The sequence below is a fragment of the Bos indicus x Bos taurus genome, chromosome 7 (genome assembly GCF_003369695.1).
Source record: "Bos indicus x Bos taurus breed Angus x Brahman F1 hybrid chromosome 7, Bos_hybrid_MaternalHap_v2.0, whole genome shotgun sequence".
In the NCBI taxonomy this organism is placed as follows: Eukaryota; Metazoa; Chordata; class Mammalia; order Artiodactyla; family Bovidae; genus Bos; species Bos indicus x Bos taurus.
This window is the reverse complement of record NC_040082.1, coordinates 105,891,344-105,899,835: the sequence shown is the minus strand read 5'-3', so window position 1 is coordinate 105,899,835 and position 8,492 is coordinate 105,891,344. Positions and strand designations below refer to the sequence as shown.

Below are 8,492 nucleotides of genomic sequence, written 5' to 3'. Positions count from 1 at the left end.
CTAATGAGCCCAGCTCTTTGCATCACGTGGCCATAAAGAACTTCAGCTTCAGCATCAGTCCTTCCAGTAAATATTCAGGACTGATTTCCTTTAGGATTGACTGGTTTGATCTCCTTGCTGTCCAAGGGACTCTCAGGAGTCTTCTCCACCACCCACAGCTTGAAAGCAACAATTTTTCGGTGCTCAGCCTTCTTTATGGTCCAGCTCTCACATCACTACATGACTGGCTTTGACTATACCAAAAAACCAGTTGCTTTGACTATACATACCTTTGTTGGCAAATTGATGTCTCTGCTTTTTAATACACTGTCTAAGTTTGTTATAGCTTGTGGGTGTACTTATTGTCACTGAATTGTACACTTAAAAATGGTACAATTTTTAAGGGGGAGCTTCCCTGGCGGTCCAGTGGTTGAGAATCCACCTGGTAATGCAAAGAACACTTGTTTGATCCCTGGTAAGGGAAGACCCCACATGCCATGGAACAACCGAGCCTGTGGGCCACAATTAATGAGGCTGCACTCTGGAGCCCGTGAGCTGCAACTGCTGAGCCCACATGCCGCAACTACTGAAGCTCACACGTTTCGAGCCCGTGCTCTGCGACAAGAGAAGCCACCGCAGAGAAGCCCTCGTACCACAACCACACAGTAGCCCCCAGCTTGCCGCAACTAAAGAAAGCCCACGAGCAGCAACAAAGACCCAACACAGCCAAAAAGCAAAACAAAAAGCTGGCTAAGGGACTTCCCGGGCAGTCCAGTGGTTAAGACTCCACGCTTCCGCTGCAGGGAGTGCGGGTTCGATTCCTGGTTGAGGAACTAAGATCCCGCATGCCGCCTAGTAAAAAAAAAAAAAAAAAAAACCTGGCTAAAATGCCATATTTTACATGATGCATATTTTTTCACTGCCACAAAGGAAAAAAAATAGAGGAAAAACCTTAAATGTACATCAACGCAAATGAAAGAAAATGAGGAACACAATCGAGTCGCATTAGCCATATTGCGAGAGCTCTGCAACATCGTGTGGCTGGAGATGGCACAGACAGAACACTTCCATCATCACAGAATGTCCTACAGGGCAGCACTGGCTTGCCATCACTTCTCATTTCTGCCCAGGTTGTATTTCCTGGTGACACTCCTAGGGGCTTCCCTCAAGGGCCTAGATTGCCTTTTGATTGAATCCCGATGTTCATGATATCAGGCAGGGTCCAGGCAGCAAGCAGGAGTCAGTCAGAATGGACAGTGCAGGAGAGTGGTAATAAAGGTGATATTTGCAAAGTGCGGCAGGGGCAGGCAACTGACATGGCGTGGTGCAGCACACAGGAGGGCAACAGTCAGGAGCCTTTAACATGCCTAGGCTGACAGTCCAGTTGGTGGAGCTGTCATCTTGGGTTGGGGGATATAGAGAGAGAAATGGGGAGAGAACACTCCCCGCCCCTCCGGGCCCCGGGGAGTTCTCATCTCTCTTTCCTTCTGCCTCCTGCTGGTGGCCCCCTCTGGCCGACTCTAGCAGAAGGCTGAGGGTCCAAGTGAATCAGCTTCTTGGGACACAGGGCAGGATGAAAAGTGGAAGGGCACTAGCCTCACTCAGCCTAATTCACCTCCCCCCAACCACCCACCCACCACCCACAGGCCTCCATTAGCCCTTGGAAACGTCTGCCCCACTGACCACCATGTCCATCATCCCAAACTCTTCCCAGGAGATGTGGCCTCCACCAAACAAGACTCTCTGGTTGCCAGCAACAGAAACAACTCTAGCCTACTCAACCAAAAGATTTATTGAGAGGCTCTTGGGGAGTCTGCAGAATCGACAGGAAGAATGGAGGGTCATGGCTACCGCCTCATCACGGTGGGCTGCTCCTGTCCTACAAGACTCCTCTTGATTATTTATTTATGGCTATGCTGGGTCTTCACTGTTGCACTTGTGTTGTCACTAAGTTGTATCCAACTCTTTGTGACCCCATGGACTATAGCCTGCCAGGTTCCTCTGTCCACGGGATTTCCCAGGCAAGGACTCCTCTTGAATGCAGAGTGCAGGGAAAGAATGCCAGCTAACCAAAGCTGGACCCCCTGGGTAGGGAAGTGGGGAGAACCTGTGGACAGGGCCCTAAGACTGCCTCCAATGGGACAGAGCTCCATCCCCAAAAGAAAGGGGGATGGAAGCCAGCTGGTGACAAAATTAACAAATGTCCTCTTTGAGATGTGCCCTGTCCATTTCACAGGAACAATACGGAGGCCCAGGAAAGGGCACTGACCCACCCGGGCCAGGCAGGTGGCAGGAGCCACTTTGCCAGAGTCACCCCTAGCTAGGAGTATGATGTGTGCTGGTTGCTTTCAGGTGGCAGCTGGTTCGCACCACTCAAGCCATGGGGAGTTCCTGGGGTCCCACATCTCAGGAAGGGCCTGGTGGGCAGGAGTCATGGCCACACTCAAGTCTCCCCCCAGGAGGCAGACAGAAAGACCAATAGCAGTAAGCTCAGTCCAAGATGGCTTTATATACATGGTTTATTCCTTCTGACCCCGATGTTGCAACACCAGCCTCATTCACCCTCCCAGCATGGAGCTACCCACCGCCCCTTCTCTTGGGGGGACCTCCTCTCACGGGGCACTGTCTCCAGAGGTGGGGTGGGGAGAAAAGGGGGAGCCTTAGCACAAAGTGGCTCCCCTGTGGCCTCAGCCCCCCAGAGAGGGGAGAGAGGAGGAAGGAGGAAGGCAGCACAGAACTGGGGTTCAAATACTCAAGAAGCTACAGAATAGAAGACAAAATAACACACGGTCTGGGGAAGGGGGACAGGGAGGAACCAAGGTAGATCCTGCCCCCCAGGAGGGGCACAGCACCCCCAGGATCCAAGAGATGAGGGGCGGGGCTGGAGAGAGAAGAATTTGGGGGAGGGAGGAGCCCAAGGATGGTCCCACCTTGACCTGGACGGTAGGCACAGGGCAAGTGAGACCCCCGGGACCCCTGAACTTGGCAGTGGAGGCCTACAGCTTGGTCAGGTCCAGTTTCAGCTTGTAGGGTGGGGGGCTGTCTGCATAGGCGTGCGACGGGGGAGGGTACAGGGACCACTCTGGCTCCACCATATAACCCTTGTGCTGCTCCAGAGTCAGGGGCTGTAGGGGAAAGAAGAGAGAGAGAGGGCCATGAGTCCCCACCCTGGCAAGGCTCCTTCCCACCCCAAATCTCAGGTTGCCCCTACTAAGGGTGGGAGTCGTTCCTCTCATTTCATGAGAGTGAAGAAACTTGCCTAATGTCACATAGCAAGTCAGGGGTCCCTGTCTCCATGGGAAAGGGGTGGCCCCATCCAGATGTGGAACAGTTTTCTTCCCCTCTTTGCCCGTGGGCCCTGCCCACCTGGAACTTAAGGTGCTGGCCAGGCGCAGTCACCAGGGTGGAGCAGCTCAGCCACAGCATCACCAGCACGGACAGGAAGAGGCAGCAGGCCAGGATCCAACGAGGAAGCCCCGAGCGCCTGCCCCGCCCAGCAGGCATGTTCAGGGGCCGCGGTGGGACCAGACAGCCTCCTCCCTCAGGCCCCACCCCGCCACCATCCCCAGGGTTCTGCCACCCACCGGGACATGCAGCTGAGGAAGTCATTGTCCTGCAGCTCATCGGACTCCACCTTTGCCTTGCTGCTGGTCTTGACTCGAATCTTGGCCTTCCTTACCTTGTCCAAGGGGCCTACAGGGTCTGAGAGAACAAGTCACTTTCAGTAGCCTCCAGGTCTTAGCCAAGAGGTGACAGTAGCCATGGAGAGTGAACAGGGGGCCAGGACCTGAGGCAATGGGCCATGGGGTCTTGGAATAAATCAGAACCCTGAAAGATGGACCATGGAACCCAGGGAGATGGACCATGGAACCCAGAAAGATGGACCATAGAACTCAGGGAGATGGATCATGGAACTCAGGGAGGAAGACTACGGAACCCTGGGAGATGGGCCATGGAACACAGGGAGATGGACCGTGGAACCCTGGGAGATGGACCATGGAACCCTGGGAGAGGGACCATGGAACCCTGGGAGAGGGACCATGGAACCCTGGGAGATGGCCCATGGAACCCTGGGAGATGGACCATGGAACCCAGGGAGATAGACCATGGAACCCTGGGAGATGGATCATGGAACTCAGGGAGGAAGACCACGGAACCCTGGGAGATGGACCATGGAACCCTGGAAGAGGGACCATTGAACTCTGGGAGATGGACCATGGAACTCAGGGAGAGGGACCATGGAACCCTGGGAGAGGGACCATGGAACTCAGGGAGAGGGACCATGGAACCCTGGGAAAGGGACCATGAAACCCTGGGAGAGGGACCATGGAACCCTGGGAGAGGGACCATGGAACTCAGGGAGAGGGACCATGGAACCCTGGGAAAGGGACCATGAAATCCCTGGGAGAGGGACCATGGAACTCTGGGAGAGGGACTACAGAACTCAGGGAGATGGTCCATGAAACTAAGGGAAGTGGACCATGGAACTCTGGGAGAGGGACCAGGGAACCCTGGGAGAGGGATAGAACTCAGGGAGATGGACTATGGAACCCTGGGAGAGGGACCATAGAACTCAGGCAGATGGACCATGGAACCCAGGGAGATGGATCAAGGAACCCCAGGAACTGAGGAAATGGAAATACCAATCCTCAAGGGTTCATTTGCCAGGAGAACCCCTTGTGACAGGGGAGCCACCTTTGGAAGGAACACCGGTCTAGGTTTGAACCTTACCAACATGCACCTCCAAAGCCTCAGGGTGGGATCCCCGCCAGGTCACCTCCACTCGCTGCAGACGGGCTCCCTCATGCCCCAGGCTCTCTACCACAGGCTGGGTCTGGGCCAGGAACAAGACAGCACAGAGAAGCCCTTTAGAAAGGCACCACCTTGACCCTAGCAGGCACCTCTCTGCGCCCCACGTAGGTTACGTTATCCCATGCCAAGCTGGTACCTAGTTCCACTGGGGACAGAGAGGACACAGCTGCAGGCTGTGATATTAGGGATAATGTTCCCTGCTATTGTGGGATCCTGATTTGTCTTGACCGCATCCTCCAACACCTAAGATAGGGACGTGATTCAGGACTAGCCAATAAAATCACAGGGACTGGCTGAGAGGTCATCACATGACTCAACCAGGGCCAAACAACTTAGTTAAAACCTGAGAGGTTGTAATCTAGAGCCGTAGGCATCCACCTTGCTGTGAGGAGGGACATGTTTGACTGAGAATGAAGCTGCTGAAGAGGACAGCAGAACCCAGGGGTGGAGAGAGACACAGAACCCCTGGATCCAGCTGTGCTTGAAGCTCACTGACCTGTAGACTGCACATCCCATGAGCCAAGAGCCAATTCATCCCACCTCCTTACCCTGACCACCCAGCCACTTCTCTGGTGTGGCCCCTGCCAGAGCCCTCACCTGGAACACCACCACCTTCCCATTGTCAGTCTGCAGGTAGTATGTCCAGGTGGAGGAGACGAAGCCCTGGGCCGAGTTGACAAGGTCATTGCAGAGGGTGGAAAACAAGTCCAGGAGCGAGAGGGCCCCACTCGGAGCTTCCAGGACCTTTCTCTGCCAAGGGGAGGCCCAAGGCACAGAAATGTCACCAGTGTAGGGTGTTAAGTGGGAGGGGAGCTGGGAAAATTCACTGTGATCAAAATTCACTAAGCGGTTTGGGGCAACAGGGCTACATACTATGAACAGAGATCTCAGCACTGCATTGTCTGACTGACTGTGTGCCCTTGGGAAAGTGGATTGCCCTCTCTGAGTCCTACAATGGGAAATGATTCTCTTCCCTCAGGGATCTGCTATGAAATTTCAATTAAACAATAGCACAAGGGCTTCCCTGATAGCTCAGTTGGTAAGGAATCTGCCTGCAATGCAGGAGACCCTGGTTCAGTTCCTGAGTCGGGAAGATCTGCTGGAGAAGGGATAGGCTATCCACTCCAGTATTCCTGGGCTTCCCTTGTGTCTCAGCTGGTAAAGAATCTGCCTGCAATACAGGAGACCTGGGTTTGATCCCTGGATTGGGAAGATCCCCTGGAGAAGGGAAAGGCTACCCACTCCAGTATCCTGGCTTGGATAATTCCATGGACTGTATAGTCCCTGGGGTGACACAGACAAAAAAAAGCACAAGTGCCTAATATATAGTAGCTGCTATGATTAAAAACGTTACCATCATCATTGTTCTTGTTTTAACAGCATCAGGAGAGAACATGGAATGGAAAGAAATGATGGTGCACAGGGCTTTCATGAACAGGGGAAGCCTGGGAAGGGTGCAGGAAAATGAGCGATGAGAGGAGAGAGCTTTCTCTGGAATCCCAGCCCAAGGGTTTCTGACTGGAATGAAGGATGTCCTGTGCCTCAGTTTCCCCTGGTGCAGCACTGTCTAGACTCACGGGGTATGATAAGTGTACAGTTATTATTTCTCCCTGGGGTGGGGAAGGAAGAGCTATGTGGGCTTGGGAGGCTCCTCGTCCCTACACTTCCGTTCTGACCACCTGTTCATCACAAGGACAGGGCTTAGACCAGGAGCTAACATGTAGGTGCTCAGAAGTCAGCTCTGAAGATGAGGGAGGTGAGGAGTGATCATAAGCCCTCGTGGCACTGGCTTTAAATGCCACCTCTGCACAGCCCTGGGTGACCTTGGCCAGTTGCTCCGTGGGCATGAAATGGGGATGACACTGTCTCAGGTGCCTCGGGTGGCACAAGAAATTTGGGACAGGCTGAAGTTAGGCCTGGAGCAGGACAAAAGCTTGCTAAATAATGTAAATGGTGGCAGTGTGGGTGGGAGAGGCGGCGGGGGTGGGGGAGGACTTCCCATGTCACAGAGATGACAATTGAGCCTTGAGATGTCATATGGCTTAATCCAGGACACCCAGGAGGCCCGGAATGGCATGGAGAGCCTGGGAGAGACTGGATATGAGTGCAGATTTGGGGAGGGTGGTAGAGGAGAGGCGGGACAGGCCTGGGGCCGCAGGTGGGAGGGCGCCCACCTTCTGCTCCAGCTCGGGCTCAGGCTCCGGCTCTGGGTTCTGACTCCAGCAGCCCTCGCTGCAAGCTTGCTGCTCTGTCTCCTTCACATAGGCCTCCACACAGGCTGCAGGGGCAGGAGGGGGTAACTGGGGGACAGTCCGTCCCAGACCACCTCTCCCCACCCTGGCCCACCCAGCCAGCACTCACCTGCTTCACACTCAGCCTGGGTGGCATTGGGCTTGGAGCTCCTGGCCACGAATCGGCAGATGGAGAAGAGGCGGCAGCCTCGCTCGCAAGCGCTGGTCAGGACGGCCCTGTCATACGCCTTCGCTCTCCTGGATTGAATGGGGTCCTCCCCCAGCTCCTCCTGGAAGCGAAGCTGCGGGCTCAGGCAGGGGGAGGGGCAGGAGGCGGCCAGCGGCGCAGGAAGGCCTTGGGGAGGTAGAAGACTTGATCTCCCCAAATCTTCTAGGGGGTTTGGGGTGAGGCTGATGAGGAGATTAAGAATACTAGTGGGGGCTGTTAGCTCCAAGGAGGAGAGGCGGGGGCTTGAGGGGAGTAAACAGTGGGTGCTGCTGGGTTTGGGTAATGGTTGAAAAACTGGAGAAGATGAAGGGCAATGATCCTCCCCTCACCCAAAAAAAAACCCTTCAAAGAGGAGGGGTTCTTGGGCCTGAAGAAGGAAGGGGAACTCAGAGGAGGTTCCGTCATCCTTCAGGCCTGGGAAAATTGGGATCTGACTGGGGGAGGGGTGGTCAGGATCGGGGTGGGACCTGGTAGCTCTAAGGGGGGTAGGGAAGAGGATGTGGAAAATGCTTGAGTAGAGGGGGAAAAGGGGACTGTCGGGCCTGAGGGAGGTGGGGGTTCGGCGCCCCCAAGGCCCTGGCCCAGCAGAGGGGAGCCAGAGCCCGCTGGGTAGCAATAGAGCCTCAGTCCCCTCCCGCCTCCGGCTTGGAGGGACTCCCGGAACCCCGAATTCATCGGAAGGACTGGCATCACTAACCACCACCCCCGTGTCAAAAGGACCCCACGGCCCCTCTCCCCACGAGAGAAACATCCCCACCTTCATCGGAGGGACCTCTGATCTCTGCGCTCGCCCCCGTCGAAGGAACGCCAGCCCTTCCCCCACCACAGGGGCCCACCATCATTGAAGAACCCCCTTCCTTGACCCCTTCCCCCTCCGAGGAACCCTGGCCTCCCGCTCCCAACGTAAGGAGCTGCATCCTCAACCCATCCCCCACTGGAGAGCTCTCAGGTCCTTCTGCTGGCGCTGCGCGCGCCTCACCTGAGCAAGCTGAGGTTTAGGGTAGCGGTCTCGGCACCGCAGCTGGCAGTTCTGCGTGTCCCCAAGCTGCAGGGCGAAGGGGTCGCGGACAGGCGGCGCGGGGGTGGCGGGCGGAGGCTGCAGCAGCAGCAGCAGCAGGAGCGGCATCAGCGCGACGGAATCCATGGCCAGGCCGAGCGCAAGGAGCGCGGGGGACGCCGGCTCCTGGCGGGCGCGGAGGATGCGGCGGCGGCGGGGACCGGGTCGCTGACGTCACCCGAGC

At 55.9% G+C, this 8,492-nt stretch overlaps 1 protein-coding gene across 2 annotated transcripts; it reads right to left on the bottom strand.

The window, feature by feature from the left end:
- Positions 1-2,480: 2,480 nt before the first annotated feature.
- Positions 2,481-8,492, bottom strand: TMEM59L (transmembrane protein 59 like). 2 transcript variants are annotated; one of them, XM_027548322.1, is made up of 8 exons: positions 8,231-8,492; positions 7,153-7,312; positions 6,966-7,069; positions 5,389-5,541; positions 4,711-4,813; positions 3,564-3,681; positions 3,346-3,463; positions 2,481-3,104 (listed from the first exon to the last, which is right to left on the bottom strand). In XM_027548322.1, the coding sequence occupies exons 1-8, from the start codon at positions 8,393-8,395 to the stop codon at positions 2,976-2,978; spliced, it is 1,050 nt and encodes a 349-aa protein (XP_027404123.1). In that variant the 5' UTR covers positions 8,396-8,492; the 3' UTR covers positions 2,481-2,975. The 2 variants fall into 2 exon arrangements, with proteins under 2 accessions (XP_027404123.1, XP_027404124.1); XM_027548323.1 differs by lacking the exon at positions 5,389-5,541 and having other exon boundaries at positions 8,231-8,473.

Excerpts from the sequence above, each read along its gene's own strand:
- TMEM59L (XM_027548322.1), bottom strand. The coding sequence starts at position 8,395 with ATGGATTCCGTCGCGCTGATGCCGCTCCTGCTGCTGCTGCTGCTGCAG. Across the intron at positions 7,070-7,152 it reads CCAGGCTGAGTGTGAAGCAG|CCTGTGTGGAGGCCTATGTG; the intron begins GTGAGTGCTGGC and ends CTGCCCCTGCAG. Across the intron at positions 4,814-5,388 it reads GGAAGGTGGTGGTGTTCCAG|ACCCAGCCTGTGGTAGAGAG; the intron begins GTGAGGGCTCTG and ends TTCCTGGCCCAG.